This window comes from Spea bombifrons, chromosome 2 (assembly GCF_027358695.1).
Source record: "Spea bombifrons isolate aSpeBom1 chromosome 2, aSpeBom1.2.pri, whole genome shotgun sequence".
NCBI lineage: Eukaryota > Metazoa > Chordata > Amphibia > Anura > Pelobatidae > Spea > Spea bombifrons.
In genome coordinates this window covers 47,988,762-48,006,315 of record NC_071088.1, presented here as the reverse complement: position 1 = coordinate 48,006,315, position 17,554 = coordinate 47,988,762, and the positions used below count along the sequence as shown (strand labels likewise).

Here is a 17,554-nt window from a genome sequence, read left to right as displayed (position 1 = left end):
CAAACACATGCACAAAAAGAGACATTCGCAATCAGAGCACAGCCTTAATCATACATTGTGCTCCCGAAAGTAGGCTCTTTAGCTGCCTTTGGACTTTCTGCACGCATGAAGTATCACCGATTACCTGGTGGGCAGCATTTTGGAAAACGGCAGCCTGCTATAAGATTAATAAATACATCAAATTCTAAGATTATTTCACAATTAGAGGCCGATGGAAAAACACGCGTTCCTTAATACCGGTACTTTTCTATATAGACATTTAGATAGACGATCCATGTATATAACTGTATGGCTAACATACAGAATGTATTGATAGGCTGTGTGTGATCAAGTCCCTCAATGCCTTATGTATCACTTTGTCTATGACTGACAACTCGGCTTCCTCACATCCTATATATTTATAGAAGTATGATACAAACGTAAAATGCCTTTTTATCAACATTACACCACCTTGAACCACTTCAAATAAAAGCTTTACTATAAAGTATGGATGTGAAATGAAGGGAAGTCATTTCAATGCACTGTAATGCTTAAACGTTGAATTGTGTATGAATCAAATGCAGGTTCCTCCTGAGACCTGAAAACGCATTTTCTAACATTAACAATGAACTGCCGCGTTCATGCATTTTCATCAGTTATCAGTTCAGGCCAAGTCAGGGTTTAATGAACAGTCATTAGTCATTGTTGCTAATGCTTAACGCGAGTATCTTATTTTCGTTTACGCACTTCAGAGTATATCTATAAAGATGTCAAAATGCCTGCTTTTCTCCATAAAAAAAAAAAAGTTCCATGAATTTATTTGCTTTTTTCAACCGCTCAGTGATATGGTATTATTTGTATTACTATTAATAATCATGTACACCATTATTTTTTAAAAAAAGTATTGATCTTATCTGCACTCAGAGTAATACTTAAGGAATATTTATGTATTATTAAGTATTATCTAACCTCTATATATGTTTTGTCATTGATGTGTTCAGGACTGGATGGTGTCAAACAGGATCACGCAGATAAGTCAAGTGTTTAAATTTCCAAAATAATTTCAAAAATAATTTCAGAGGACCCCCAAAATGTACTATGAATTGAACAATAAGGTTGCGTCATATTCAATATTTTACTAATAATGTAGGAACAATAGTTTCTGCTTTTGTTTTGGGATTTTTTGGTTTCAATGTAGGGTGTTATTTTTGTCGCAAGGAAGATGAACCCTGAGACAAAAGACAGTCCACTGTATAGTTTGTTCTTGTGAGTAGAGTGACAGGTAGCCTCATCAGCATGCAAGGAAAGTGGACTCCAGTGCATACCTGGGAACTTTATACATGAGCAGACCCTAAGACACTTTAAAAATTAACCATTTTTTAGACCACGTCTTAGTGACTTGCCAAATTATTCTAATACTGGTCGTCATGGAAACCTTGACTCGCCATTGTGCATTCAGGCACGGATATTAACCATAACATACTGGACGCAAAACCAGTCTGTAGCTTTATTTACAATCAGTTCAAAACTGTGTGAAACTGCCCCTCATTAGTGATAAGTGCAAAAAACCCAGAGACCCAAGGTCAAACCCTGAGCGCTCCCCTACATATGCCCATCAGACAGACTTGCAGTGTGGTCTAGCATTTTGTTAGGCCTTTAAAGCACATACGAATCTCCAGAGCATAACTGGGGAGCAATTCCCTGACAAAGTAGTGATGATATAAATGGCGAAACGCATCAGCTTTTTAGCTCCTTGTTCTATACTCTTTGTAAATCATGCTGAGGTGTAGTGATAGTTAGGTGCTTGTCTATTTACAGTTAGTTGGGTATTACTTAGAATAGTTCTCTCTTTTTTATTATTTTCCAGTTTGTCGTAATTTGTCAATTCTAGTTTTGTCATATATATTAAATATACGGATTGGAAGAACCGCTCGTAAATTGTTTATATAAATAAAAGATAATAATATTTTGGACTGCCCCCTCAGCACTTTCACTCGGGTTATTTTGAGTATAGGCAACTCCACAACAAACATTCAAACAGCAAGCAAGTATCCAATAACTGTTCATGGAGTACCCTTCCAGACTTTTTTAGTCTCTTCTAGTAAAGGTTAAGTTTTAATATCATCACGGTAGGCACTTTCCTAATGTACTGCTCCGTCTATGGTTTAAATACCCTTAGTATCCTTCCCTGTGGACTTCTATTATTGTATTGAGCCTTTCCTGCTAGATCCGCATCTGAAAACAATGATTTGCTTAAAAATGCAACACTTGCATGGTCTGTAATGTTCTTGCCAGTTTTCACATTTCATTTTCAGCAGATCTACAGATTTGAGTGCATTATCCCCTTGACAAATGTGTAAATTGCCCATTGTAACCAGGCACTGTATGTTAATTTACCTACCATATTTCTTATACATTTATCCCGCTGTTACATTTGTTTTAATCAGCTTTGAACAAACATAGATTAGTAAACACTGAAAATGCATTATGTATTTATTAAGCTGACCAGATTTTCAGAATGTAATCAGGTTAAAAACGTTGTGGTGGATGGGGGTGTGAAAAAAGTGTTAAAATAATTAAAGTTAAATAATCATGCACTTTTTTAAAAAAAAAAAAGTTGTTTTGCATCAGCATTGATTGCACAATGGTCATTTTTTAATTAATGACAATAAAAACAACAGAGCAAGTTGCCTTTGTGATATTTCCCTAATTTTCTTAAAGGATCTGAAGGGTTTTCAAGGGGCAAAAATCCAGAGACCCTAGGGCACTTTCCGGAGTTCAATTTATTCAAATAATATACATATCATGGCAGTAGCGGTAAGTGTGCAGTGCCACCAGCCCACCAGATATTTGCCTGTTTGCCAGATGGGCTGTCTGGGCCTCCAAGACAGAACTTTATATATGCCAATCAGTAACGTGTGAAATGTGTATGTCCTTTAAAACATGGCTGACCTGGTCACCCTATACTACCTATTCTATCTACCAGAATTTCTAGAAGATCAAGTGCAAGTAGTGTGGCTGAATCTGCTTATTGTAGATCTGGTGCATCTTTATTTTAATTGATTGCAAAATGCATTTTAGTGTTTGTTGCTTGATGAAATGACATTTTTGGAGCTTTTAGTGCAAAACAGACATTATTCAGTTAGATACCACAATTCACATCAGGAACTGCATGCATGTCTACGGGTATGACAACAGGACGGGTGCTGTAACTGGAGGGGCTGGAATCCTGCTCTCATATATTTTTCATCCACATCTCATGTGAACGGGGTCCAAACTTCACCTTTAAATACGTGTAGCAAATGTATACTGCATTGACTACAATTACAACCTCTCCTGCCCTGCAATACGCAATCATTTTTAGCAAGCAATCGCTTTTAATGGGGAGATCTGGTCATCCTTGCCATTACTTCTCTTGGATTATTCTCAAAATTCTCTAAATTGTTATTGGACTTTGTATGTTCAAGGCAGCATTAAAATAAAGTATTGAATTATACAAATATTGGACAAAATACTGTTGAATCAGGTGGTAAGCAATCTGACACATGCACAAAACCACTACTTTGGTAAATTTTCAAGAAAAGGTAGGAGTATTAGGGTGGCCCTGTTTAAAGAATTAAAGTTTTTTTTTGTGGGAATGTTCTGGATCACTAATACTTGTCTTTAAAAGGCGTATCCCATATGTTTGTCAACCGGGGCTGTAAATACAAGTGAGGGAATTCTTTTGCTAGAACAAACCTCTACCCCTTATCAGCAGATGGCTGTTATTTATTTAGACAAGCAGTATCCTAGGTGACTGAAAGAGTACTTGTTCCTCCACCCCTTCCTAAACATTCCAGAGGGTTCAATCTGCCAAATATTTCCCCTAAAGCATGTTCCAAATACAATCCGCTGATTAAGAGATACTCCTTACTGTTGTTGTAGAACATTTCTTTTAGTGAGAACCATTCTACTTGACCCCCCACATCCTGTGTCCAAAGCGATACTAAACAACAAGAGCGCCAAGTTTCATCCTAAAACTGATCAATAAAGCGCACCAAAAAAGAAATCCAGCTATCTCTGTGTCTATCTCGGTATCTTTTTCCTACTAGAATAAATATCCTGTTACATTACACCAGATCAGGAGTTCTAGGTAATACACTATTCCGGCATGAACAGTTCTACAGTTAAGTAAAGGTGTTCTGCAAGAGGAGGTGCGCGGGTGAGGGTGGAACCAGCAGATTTCTGTTGATCTTTGGATTTGATGGGAGTATTCACACCCACGAAAGGGTGTCAGCACTGGACAAGCTTGTCTGTCAGGGGAAGGGTTGTGGGAACAGGGGTAAGTTTTGGGAGGGTAACCGACTCTCTGCATCTTATTACGCCACTGGTCAAATCCAAAGCATCAGGGATTCTAAAACTGAATTTCCAGGGTCTAAAACCTATGTTTTTTTAACGTAATGTATAAATAACCTTAAAATCTGCATCTTTTTTTTTTTTTACTAAACAGCTTCCTGTTCAATTATCAGCATCACTTACAATAAAACATTTAAGGTCATTTCATGCCCTGGATTAATGTTTACTGTTGGTAAATGTTTGTTAGCTAGAAACAAAAAAAAACCACTTTAGATTAGGAAAATGACCAAATTTTTATTAGCTAATGCCACATCTGCTGATATATGACTAATATATACGATATGTGGTATATATAATGTGTATTATTAGCTATCATTGCCCATAGCATTTATCCTGCCTTTGCTTACAATGGAAACCACAAGTTACTTTCTAAGTACAAATAATCCAGACCTCTGAGGTGGCAGAAGTTTATGAATTTACAGAAACTGGGTCACTTAAACCAGCTTTGTTGTCATTTTCCTAAAATAAATGTAAACCTTGTATAAAACGTTAAAGAAAAGTGTTGATTGTTACATACCTTGAAAAAAGGTTATATCCCCTGGATGCCTTATCCAGTTAAAATGTGTGACTGTCCTCCAGCTTTAGGGACATCTGTCCTGGTAATACCCCCCTCTGTGCTGAGGGTGGGACAATTCAACAATAGGATTCCTTCACCCCACGGATTAACCCATGAGCTCCTTTCCTTTGTTATTAGACCACTTGTACGACTGTAGCACTGGAAAATATTGTCTGACCCAAAGTGTAATGCTTTCCTTAAAGTACAGGACGTATACATATGATTGGGTATACTAGGGGAACTGGATTCTCAGCCAATGTAGGCCCAACTCTAGAACAATTTACTGGAATACTATCTCTCGCTTAAAAAAAAAAAAAAAAAAAAGTTGAATTTGACCAAGTCAGTTAAATTTGCATTTCTTCAGTCTGCACAACCATGATACTAATAAAACAGTAAGATTTATTTCATTATCATATATATATATATACACACACACCGGTATATATATGCACCAATATAAGCGTACTTAAAGTACATAATGGGGGGGGTAAGGTGGAAATCACATGCCTAAGGCAACATGGGATGTCAATCAAACTCTGAATACAGTGCAACAAAGCCTGCACAGAATGTGGTTAGCAAATACAAAGGAATGCAAAAAACATAGTAATGCTGAAAGAACTGAGAACATCAAGACCAAATGCATAGTGCATTGCTAGAAGACAGAAGGAAATGCAGTATTAGATGAAAAGGAAAGAGTGGTGCTTTGAAGTATTAACGTGATCCAACGCTCCAGACTGGCTTGGACCCGGTGTATCCAAGGCCTGCTGGTCCTATCTAGTGTTACTTTTTTTTTTTTTTACTAGGCTAAAAACTAGAAATGTTTAATGACACAAAATTAAATATATAACAAACTTCCAACTTTCAGCTCTAAAATAAACAGCAATTGGAAAGCAAGTTTCCCTACCAATGCAAATGGGTAATTCTCCTTTCATGCAGCTGGGAAGTTGCTGCATGGCTAGAGACCCTTCCCCCAGCCACGGACAGGGGGTTAGGGAGTTCTAGGAGTAGCTCTCAATCTCCCCCCCCAGGCTCTTAACACCCACCTGGAACTGAACACATTGTGAAGTGGCATAAAACACTATTTGGTTAGGAATCCTACAGTGGAAAAAAAAAAAGTCAAGTAAACTGTAACCAGCAAAGAAACATATGTACTGGGGAAAAACAAATCATTTTAACACAAATAGCAATAAAAATTTAGAATCCTACCACGGTCTCCCAAGAAATCCACATAAAATCCACATATAAATGAACAGTAAAATGTTTGGGATTCTAGTACCTCCCATATAGGATCATATGGCAAAAAAATCTACACGCCCTATTAGAGATTCAATAAGCATAACGTGAAAATAACAAATCCTTATGCATTTCCGCTACTGTTCAAGCAGCCAACCTAAACCCATAATGAAAGGCAGTTATATGCTACCATGAGCCCTGGTGACACGTCTTATTGCATCACATATAGTAACTTATACTGTTCATGTAACAGTTATTAAATAGGCAATACACCCCAACTCACAAAAATCAGGTGGCGCTCAGTTACGTTTTACTAATATACAAACATGGCGTGCTCAATGGGGTTCAGGCACCTCTGTAACAAAGGCAACCCGCATGGTTATATAACATACGTTGAGAAGGTGAAAGCAATTTTATTCATTGAAAGTGCACATGATGGCTGTTGGGTCTCTTTAATTATGTAAAACTTTGCTTCATTGGTCATTTTTGCCAAGAATACTTGTCATGTGACACGACAGTGGGCATATCTAGGAACTTCCAAGGGTAGGCTACCAGGAACTCTCCTTCTTCTGGGGAGCTGCTTCATGAAGGAACAGGGGCTAATTGCATGTGGAGGCAGGGCTAGCCATGGATGGGACAGGGCTAGCCTCAGGCAGCCTTCAGGAGCCAGACAGTGGGGGCTGGCTAAATACTATTTCCCTGCCCAGAGAAAGAGGAATGGACACAAAGAACCAGAGAGTTCCCAACTATGCTAATAGGTTGTTGCCATAGAACATAAAAAGTCTTCTTAAATATGTCGGAGTTGATTGTTTAAAGGAAATAGTAAAATGAAAGAACACTTGTGGCAGTCAGTTACTTTATTCGTAAAATAATGTGGGTATATCTATACTTTAACGCTATATCCTGTTGTGATGCACACTTTTCTTAATCAAGGCCTCGTTAAATATTGTCCTGGAAATAGTGTATAGGTTTCCCTAGTTGAAGTTTAAGCTGTTATAGGCCAGCCACCCGCAAGGAAAAACATGAACAGGGTCCTCAATACCTTTCTCTCTTTACAAAAATCATTCAATATAACCGTAGAATATGTTATAGAGGAATATATTAATAATGTAATGTAGTGGTTTCCCATCTCTTCTATGGGATATAACGTGCTTCTTTACAGTTGTATAATAACGTTCGACACTCCATCAGTCCATCAGCATTAACACATGTATAGACATGCTAAACCTAGAACTGAACGTGTGTCCTGATAACAGTTGCACCTGGTATGTTCCAAGTCAGTTACATTGAAAGAGGTTATATATGACCTCTTTCAATGTAAAGATACTTGTAATGGTATAATGTAATAGTATTTTATATAATAAATGTATAGATTATATTATTATTGCATGAATATAAACCAAATAATAAACCAATTTTACATTGTAGATTTTGGACACATAAGGACTTGGCTTACAAAGTACCATGTCTTCCAGCTACAATGTCTTTAGCTATACATTATTGTATGAAGATACGAGCGTATGCAGGCACGTATCAGAGAGGGCTTCACCAATCAATAACCAGGTTACTGTTTAACTTTATAGATGCTAATTTAATCAGTTAAAGGTTATATTTAAAATTAAAATGTGTAATAATTGACACAAGTATACACAAAAACGCTGATATCAGTGTTCAAACAAAAACAAGCTTTTTGTGGCTTTGAGAAGATGAGCAGTCTGCAGCATGTAATCAGCAGCTAAATCTGAACAGCGATCTAATATCAGGTTAGAAAACAGGGGACACTCACGCCTTCATTTGCAGTTAACCCTGGGTCAGTACTAGGGTTTTTTATTTGTGATTGTACCACATGTTTGTTAAATGATGACTCCTGCTTTTCCATATTTCATGTACCCACAAACATTACCTGTTCAGGTATGGCCTTCTTTTAAATTACTAGAAATACCTAAAACATAATTATTAGTGACAAAAAGGTAAAAATAAATATACTAAAATAGAATAATATATATATATTTAAATGCAATATGTCTAGAAATTCCTCTACACTGTAGGTGTCACAGCTGAACAATGAGCCAATGTATGTTTAGCAGCATCCAGTGATAACAGTAATACCCCACATCTATATATTTATATGTTCAAGAGCGTCACATCCATACATTACATGGTGCCCTATATTATACATGTATTAATACTACTGAGTTTAGGATGTAGTGATTTTGTTGCAGTATTTGAGGATCTCTCCTATACATTTTGGATGCCAGTGTCGTTATGTTGACATCACTAAGCTCTAAATAAATTTCATTTTTTTAATATTTGATTTTTTTCCCCATCATTTTTATTCTTCATTGTTTCGAAGGGGGGGGAACTTTGTTGAGATTGTCCTAATAGGCGCAAACAGGTCAGTGCATGTGATTTTAATGGTCCCTTTAAATTTCCAAAACCCACATGCATCTGCCTCTTCTCCCGACCTCCAAGCTTGTAGATAGACCTATTTGGTGGCTCACGCAAGAGTTCCAGGGGATCTAGTAAGAGCTCCTGGTACATATGTGCAAGATGTCCTCCCATTGAGCACTTCCTTGCCACTGACTGGCTTCATGCAGCCAACAGTGGTCCTAATGGTGGCCAATGTACTTTAGTACTATGTACTTTAACCACTTCAGTAGCCTATAGTTTTTCGGCTATTGACGACCTGGACTGTCAGCATCACAAGCACCGGTGCACTGAGTAAGTAATTATAAGTAATGCGAGCACCCACCAAAAGGTCATTGCAGGACACTTTCTAAACCCTGCTGGGATCTCCAATTGCTCCCCCTGCTTGCTGATCAAACACATTGCAAAACATTATTTAGCAGTGGCACCTATTGCGGATGAGAAATTCTAAGCAGAATTTGTATGGTTACATCAAACACAGAAAAATGGGACTCTTGATTAACCCCTTATTTACTGAGGGCATTTTGTACAGGCACGCACACTTCCACTTTATTCATTAAGTTCTACACAGTAGTTATTTTTTTCTGCACATTTCTTCATGGCGCCACGTAACATCACTAAGGTTTTAATGGGTAAAGAGCATTTTTCAAAATTATTTAGGACCCTAAAATTGTCATTGGGGAACAGGGGGTATAAATTAGGTAAGGTCTTGATTTGAAAATTGCAGGATAGCAATTTAAAGCAGACCTGCATTATACATTTGGTTACTATAATATATATAGATAGATAGATATACACGCGCACACACAAAATGTGATTAATATTTTCAGTGATCCAACCGAGCTATACTGGGAGTTGATTGGCAACTTGCTCTTAAAAAGTGAAAAATGTACATATTGTTCTTCAACTACAGCACTTTACAGCTCAGTTTCCAATCCATGCATATGCGACCTCCCTTTAAACAGAGATGGCTGTGGGAAAATAATCGCCCAATACATCCACGTTCTCATAAATACCTCGGATCGCGACTAAAACAATCTACAACTAAAACCGAATCTCTGTATTCACAACTACTATTAAATCAGGGCAGCATAGCCACATTCGTACTGGGCGCTGCAGTGGTCATACTTAAACGGTTCGCCCTCGCTGCTTACGTATAGCGGAAAGGGAGGAGTCTGCGAAGACGCGTCTGGTGACTTGAGTTCCGTGCTGTGAACTGTCAGAGTTAACGAGGCCTGGTCTTTAAGCCGTCACTTTAGTGTTGAGTTGTTGTAACCTCCTCTCATAGCCGTGAGTGGTTGTCTTTTTTTATTATAAAGAATTGTTTAACGTTTATGACACTTGGTGAATGTATATCACAATTGCATCACTTTTTTTTTCTTCATGTTTTCACTTTGTTTTTATTTATTGTTATACTGTACTATGCTTATCTTTTGCTGTTTCAGGAGATAAAGAATATGAATCACGAAAAGAAATTCTGAAAATATATTATCATTCTCAGATTGCCAAAATGACATCTGCATGCTGGACACTAAGAGCTTGTACAGGGAGAAGCTGGTGTCAAGGACGAAGGTATATAATATATATAATATGCATGAAGAGTAATTATGTAGCTGTTTGATATTCTTATCGTGACTGATGGGAATTATAGTGCGAATTTTAACCCATATAGTCTGTGACAGGATGACACTAGTTTTATATGCATATGTGTGAGGTGCTTGGTGCTGTTCTGATTTTATTTGGTATTATGCAAAGCATTTTATATGCTGGCTTATGCTCCTTTTTTTTGTGTGTAGACTTTTTATAGAACAAAGGAATGGGTTCAGGAAAGCCCCAAAGAAACCTGAGAGGGGAGAAGCTGAGGTTCGGGGGAGTCCTGAGACAATGAGGAGTAGCTTTACACCGCCATTGGCAGAACCAATATCTCCGGCACGTTCTCACATTCTGAAGCAACTTTACAAACCTTTCATCTTCACTGTCGGGGTATGCTTTCTTGATCCCTGTATGCATCATCAGTTGACAGATTATATTATTATTATTATTATTGACACACACACACTTTTTATATCTCCGTCTAACTTTTGGAAGCCTGACAAGTCACTGAGCTGGTAGAAGAAAGGTACCAGTAAAATAAGAATGATCAATTTGCTTGACCTTCACTTCAGTCAGCATAATAAACAGTGCTGGTTGGATCGTAGAGAAAGTTTAAGGCAACACTAATTTTTTTTTTATTTTATAACATCACATGTGCTCAGTACCAAAAATGCCATATTCATATTAGACATCCTAATATAATATGTAGATACACAAAAACAAAACGCCATAAAAAGTGCTTGGCTACATTGACTTCTTGCACATATGTGTAGAAAAAAAAAATGAGACCTGCTTAATAGTCTATATTCAGTTCTCAGGCTGCTCTTTTGGTGTTGCTGCTATATGGCAGTATGAATCTTTAAAATCGCGAATGAGGAATTACCTGGATGATATTCGAGCAGATTGGCTGGAGAAGTTACGGCCGCAGAAGCAAGGAGAATTTAGGAAGCAGGTATGGACAACTTCAGACCTTCGATGTCATTTGCTAGAACTTCACTTAATTGACCCTTTCATCTGTAAAATGTTATTATAAAAGGCTGTCACATCCCAGATTACCCTGGGATATATATATATTTTTTTTTCGGTCTTTCTTTCTTTCTTTCTTTATGCGTGTCTATAATTTATCAAAGGTGTTTTGATGTGTTCTTTTCAGTTTAGTATTTATATAAAAACTGTTGTTCTGTATGTTGCTGTGCTATAGGAGATAGTTGTCATCTTGGTGCGTTGCTGCCTCGGATTCATACATCATACAGTTGTAAACAGTCTCTAGAGCGTAAGATAACATGTGTAGTCTGCGAAAATAGACTGACAGTTGGCTTCAAATAAAATCTTCACTGAGGCTTAATGAAATACCCTGGCCATGCCTTTGGCAGATGTCAGAGCAGGATGATTTATTGGTATAACTTCAAACTTTCACTGTTGGATTCAATTATGGGTTCATCTCAGATTTGACAGCTCCTCTTATTTTATATAGCGCCATCAAATTCCGTAGCGCTGTACAATGGGTAGACAGGACACAACAAGTAGTATGTAACATAAAAAATTGACAGAGACAACAGGTGAGGAGGGCCCTGCTCAAACGAGTTTACAATCTAGAGGGATTCTAGATCTGTGTTTCACATTGTGTGAGACATGTTTAACCTTCCACCCATTTTAGTAAAATATGCATGTGTTAACGAGATAACATTAAAGAGGCAGTAGTGTGTGTCGTTTGTGCATTGTTTAATGACTCAACGTTGTTGTAGGAAAGCATCATTTATCTAGTGTCTGTGCTACAGTTGTTCAGGATTTCCTTATATAATCATGGCTAGATCACAGCATACCTGTCACGCTACAAAGCCTTGCAATCTTGCACTTGGCACTCTGCAAACAATGTTAAGAAACTGTTCTAAACGATGCGTCACTATTTCATACTACCTAAAGGTGTGCCCTTAAGAATTGGCTTTAATGAGTCTTTTTGCTGGCCATTAAAAAAAGAAAAATGTCTGCCATTGTGTTGCAGGCGTCTTCTGTCAGAGACATTAACATCGGGTGTGCATGTGTCCCTGTAGGTGAATGAGTGGTGGAACAGTCTCAGTGATGGACAGAAGACCGTATCGGGTAAGGATCATGTGTTACTGCTTGAAACAACATGCTAAGAACAGTTATGTTGTCTGTTAGATTAGTACACTGTAATTTTTAATCTCTCATTACAGGGATTGTTGCTGCCAATATACTGGTATTCTGCCTCTGGAGAGTGCCTTCCCTGCAACGCACGATGATCCGATACTTTACATCTAATCCTGCTTCTCGTGAGTATAGTTTAATTTTAGTGGATTGTTATGAACATGTATGTGGGTATGTTATAAAACTACCAAACCATCATGTGAATTGGGGTAATACAGCAAGACCAATGCAAGACAATTGGGAAGCCATTGTTTGTAAAAATGTTACACCTAACAGTTTAACTTGAGTATCCATTATATTTTTCTACATCCTACATCCATTATATTTTTTCAACATCCTAAATTCGACTAAAAATGTCAAACTATTTTCTAGACATTTGTTTAACAGCAAGTTAAATACTCATAAATATTTTATAAACTCCCTAAACAGAGGGGAAAAAAAAGCTTTGTCTATTGCGTATTCCTGACCTTAGGAGGTACTATTACAACCTTCCAAAGTGGCCTCAATGCCGGCTCTGTTGATGTACGGGAGTTCAGACAGTCTAACTGTCCTCTGTCAGCAGCCACCAGCGATGGCTCTAAATGACAGATTAGGCGTAACAGCACTTGGTGTGAGCGCCAGTTCATTTAAGTGTTTGAATGACCAAACCTCTGTTTGGGCATTTCTGTTCCAGAAGCGACACCGGTGGAGCACTGATCATAGTGGTACAAATTGTGAAGGGTCTACACAGAACCTGTTGGCATAAATGGTCGTCAACTGTATTGCAACTGGGGGTGAATTATCAGGGAAACTTTGATGACGTGACTTTTCCATGAAGGCACTAAAGGGATCTCTGTAGTCAAAATATTTAAAAAATATAAAAATAAAAAAGCACCTCTCTCAAGAGATATAAACAGAACTTACCACCATAGGCCAAAGGTTTTTAAAAGAAGATAGTGTTTTATGTTGGGGAGCGTTGAGAAACATAAAAACTATGCGTGTGTCATAGCAGTGGTCGAAGAAATCGGTAAAAAAGCGATATTACAAAAGGCAGCATATAAGCAAAATGCATTCCTGTATCTTTTCAAGTTTCAGAAACTACTTGAAAGAACAGTTCACCCTTTTTCAAAGTGTGTGTCATGTTGGAAATTAAAGTTAAAGCCCTCCTGGCCAATCCAGACTTACCTTGTTCTCCAAATTTTGAGGAGGCTGGGTCAGGTTGCGTCGCATGACCTCACGGTAGTTGGGTGTCAAAGCTGCATTTAAAACATTTAGCATAAGTGAGTTGTGTGTGGCTTTCTGCTTCTATGTGTCTGGGTATGTTGGTGCGTTTGTGTGTCTGGGTATGATAATGGTTATGTGTGTCTGGGTATGTTTGTGTGTTAGTGTGTGTGCTAGTGTTGAGTGCTTGGTTGCGTTAGTATGGGTGTATTGGTGTGAGTCTGGGAGAATGTGTTTCTGGATGTGTACATTAGTGCGAGTATCTGAGTGCAAGTTGTGTGGCTATGGTAGTATGTGTGTTAGTGTGAACATGGGTATGTTAGTGTCTGTGTTCACGTGAGTTAATGTGTTGGTGTGAGTGCCCCTCCCAAAGTCAGGCTCTGGATCCACCACTGACACACTCCTAGGGCATGGGCGAATATTTACATGATATATCCTTTGTTTCCATCTATTAAAGGGTTACATATTGTACATGGATACATATTTTGTTTTGCTAATGGCTATATTTTATGTGTCAGTGTCATTTTATAGCTAATCTGATGGATCTATATAAAATAAAAAAAGAAATGTCCATTTATCCTGTCTTGCTGTTTCGCCCATCTGTGGCTTTGTTTTATATTTTGCCTTGCCCTGTCTTCCTCCCCTTCCACCAAATGAAATAAGTTTCAATGTTTTATGTTGAATTTTTTATATAGTATTTCTGTTTTTCCCCAGGTTCCCTCTGCCTTCCCATGGTTCTCTCAACCTTCAGTCACTTCTCACTGTTCCATATGGCGGCAAATATGTATGTGCTGTGGAGCTTCTCGTCAAGCATTGTTTCCATGCTGGGTCCAGAACAGTTTCTGGCTGTGTACATGTCTGCAGGTGAGGCTTAGATCACCATCAGTATTACTATAAAAAAATTAGCCAGTATTTGTATTTATTTTTGTGTTTATGATTAACAGGGAACTTTGTTTCTCCCAAAACCTGTAGATGTTTTTCTGATGACATATTAAACAGTTTGCACAACATTCCTCTCGGACACATTATTTCTAAAATTAGTTTTTGTAAAAATGTGTGTTTGATGTAATTATCACGTTAATGCATATATTTCAGATAGGTGTGTGGGTTTTTTTTTTTTTGTTTTTTTTTTTTATGTACGAGTTGAGTGACGCAGGCGGTTTGGAGCCTGAATATTTGCATCCATCCTGTAAAAATGAAAATGATATTCATATATTTTCCTTTTTTATCTTATAGGAGTAGTGTCAACATTCGCAAGCTACGTCTGTAAAACAGTCACAGGACGTTTTGGCCCATCATTGGGAGCAGTATGTATTTTTTTTTTTTTTTTTTTTTGCTTACATGTCACTTTGCGGTGCAAATTCAATATAGGATTCATTCTGTGTCTTGAGAATGAAGATACTTATTGGTTTTTGTATTTTGACATCTACTTGAAAGATAGCTAACGCAGCGTTTGTAACTTGTGTACTGAAACATCAGTGGTCAACGTGATAGTTGATATTAACAGTTTTATTGTCGTTTTTCTTTTCTTTTAACCCTCTCTTTCAGTCTGGCGCAATAATGACTGTTCTTGCTGCGGTTTGTACCAAGATGCCTGAAGCCAAGCTGGCCATTATCTTTTTGCCTATGTTCACTTTCACTGCCGGCAGTGTATGTATATTTCCATTCATTGTTGTTGAGCAAACACAATATAATAAACCTGCTAGCGATTAAAATTGTGTGTGTATATAATTATATATAATGTGTTTTTAATCCCCAATCTAAATGCAGGCCCTCAAGGCAATCCTTGCCCTGGATTCCGCTGGTTTGATCCTAGGATGGAAGTTTTTTGACCATGCAGCACACCTTGGAGGTGCTTTATTTGGGATGTAAGTAAACACTAATTCTCATACAGCGTAAGTGTGTGTGTGTATAAGATCGGGGCTCTGTGTCGGCCAGTCAGCTTCCTCCAGCAATGTTTTGATGGACCTTGCTTTGTGCCCTGGGGTACAGTCGTGCTAGAATAAAAAAGAGCCATCCCTAATTCCGATATATATATATATATATATATATATATATATATATTTTTTTTTTGTGTGTGTGTGCAAGTTATAGGTGACGCCTCTGGAGACTTTATTATTTTGAAATGTTATTGCATTTTTTAATAAACATTTTGTTTAGATTTTCATATTGCTTAATAGCAGGGGCGTTCGTTTTGTTGAGATATTTCGTGGATATATACCGTATTTATCGGCGTATAACACGCACTTTTTTAACTAAAATATGAAGCTGAAACCCTACCTGCGTGTTATACGCCGATAAATCCTAGAGCTGCACAATCTTCCCCTGCACAGCTCTCTCACGCACCCTCTCTGATGCCGGGAGCCGGGTGATGACGTCACTCCGGCCCCGGCATCAGCACAAAAAGTAAAATGCTGGAAGATAAAGATCTCCCAAACGGTAGGGAGTAATATATAAATTTAATGTGTGTCTCTGAGTGTGTTTGTGTGTGTCTGGCTGCATGTGTGTGTGTGTGTGTGTCTTTGTGTGTGTGGCTTAGTGTGTGTGTGTCTTAGTGTGTGTGTGTGTCTGAGTGTGTGTGGTTTCCCAGATAGCAGTGATTCTCATGAAGTTTTTTTTGTGCTTTTTCTTTATTCTTTATTTCTTTTATTACATTATAATAAATGTTATAATGTTATAAACATTATTCAAACATTAAGTTCATAGCTTCCAAGTTTAAATTTATTTTTTCTTACTCAAATTTCCTTGTTAAAATGGGGGTGCGTGTTATACGCCGATAAATACGGTATGTTTGTACATGTATAATATACATTTTATAATGCCCCCCCCCTATCTTTGTGTTTAAGATTGTTCCTATTTTAACAGCATTTTTTTTTTTTTTTAATTCTTTTCTCAGCTGGTATGCGCTATACGGCCATGAATTTATTTGGAAGAAGAGGGAGCCTCTAGTGAAAATGTGGCATGAATTTCGCAGTGGTCCTCCTAGGGGTGGTGAATCATGACAACAGTGTAAATCTGAGTTATTTTAAAGGGGACACTTTGCATTGTTGCGTGTATGAATTAACAGATTTTCCATATTAAAATAATTTTGTTGCTCTGTGATACATTAGTGTGTATTAAATTAATACATTTTAAAAGATAGGTGCCGTATACATGCAATATTAATGTTTAGGGTCGGGATGTTAAACAATACATATTCTCTACTAATATATATATATGACGCACACTTTCTGATGGGAAAGGAAATTATGTAGTGAGGTATAACCTTTTTTATTTGAAAACTAGATAAAACCTTGCAGCATTTGGGCACAAAGTGTGTGACCCTCATTGTTTTTTTTTTGTTTGTTTGTTTTTTTTGGGGGGGGGCAATAGCTGGTCTAGCTTTAACCCCTTAAGGACAATGGGCGGTCCCTAAACCCATTGAAAACAATGCATTAAGGGGTTAAACCAGTTGGTTTAAAGGAAAAAATGAAATATTTTCTTAATTTAAAAAGCCAAACATTTTTCGAGGACAACTGTAGTGAGAAATTCCTTCAAGACTAATAACATAATTGCAGTAAAAGGTTAATGAAAGGATGTAAGAAATCTTTTTTTCAGCTCCCACACTCCCCATATTGTATAAAATATTGGTGGGATCCAACCAAAGATGCGTGTTCTGTCTGTATGTGACAGTATGCGTATGCTCGCTACAGTTGTCATTTTAGCATCATCTGGCACCAAGCAGTACTAGATTACGACATTCTTAAACACACTTCAAATTCGGTTTCTCTGTTGCTGACTTGTTTTCTCCTGCCTGCTGCTTGGGCAATGTCCCATAGTAGGATCGAAACTTTGCCACTGTTGGTGAAATAAAAACTACTTTCATCCTTTTTTGTGTTTTACTGCCTACTGCTCTGCCTTCTTCAGCTGCGTTGTTACAATATGAGCGATAGGTGGCTTTCTTTCAGTAAGATGCAATGGCGTACAGTAGGCGGGTGTTAGTAGTAGTAGTAGATTAAGCTGTAA

General features: G+C 37.6%; 1 protein-coding gene across 2 annotated transcripts; it reads left to right on the top strand.

Moving 5' to 3' along the window:
• Window positions 1-9,754: 9,754 nt before the first annotated feature.
• PARL (presenilin associated rhomboid like) lies at window positions 9,755-16,651 on the top strand. Of its 2 annotated transcripts, none has more exons than XM_053457829.1 (11): window positions 9,755-9,880; window positions 10,092-10,162; window positions 10,387-10,573; window positions 10,995-11,135; window positions 12,235-12,283; window positions 12,379-12,474; window positions 14,264-14,413; window positions 14,786-14,856; window positions 15,098-15,199; window positions 15,320-15,417; window positions 16,446-16,651. In XM_053457829.1, the coding sequence occupies exons 2-11, from the start codon at window positions 10,101-10,103 to the stop codon at window positions 16,549-16,551; spliced, it is 1,062 nt and encodes a 353-aa protein (XP_053313804.1). In that variant the 5' UTR covers window positions 9,755-9,880; window positions 10,092-10,100; the 3' UTR covers window positions 16,552-16,651. The 2 variants fall into 2 exon arrangements, with proteins under 2 accessions (XP_053313804.1, XP_053313803.1); XM_053457828.1 differs by having other exon boundaries at window positions 10,036-10,162.
• The last annotated feature ends 903 nt before the right edge of the window (window positions 16,652-17,554 follow it).

Coding starts and splice junctions, on each gene's coding strand:
- PARL (XM_053457829.1), top strand. CDS start 10,101: ATGACATCTGCATGCTGGACACTAAGAGCTTGTACAGGGAGAAGCTGG. Junction 12,284..12,378: donor TGGACAGAAGACCGTATCGG/GTAAGGATCATG, acceptor CTCTCATTACAG/GGATTGTTGCTGCCAATATA. Junction 15,200..15,319: donor TCACTTTCACTGCCGGCAGT/GTATGTATATTT, acceptor ATCTAAATGCAG/GCCCTCAAGGCAATCCTTGC.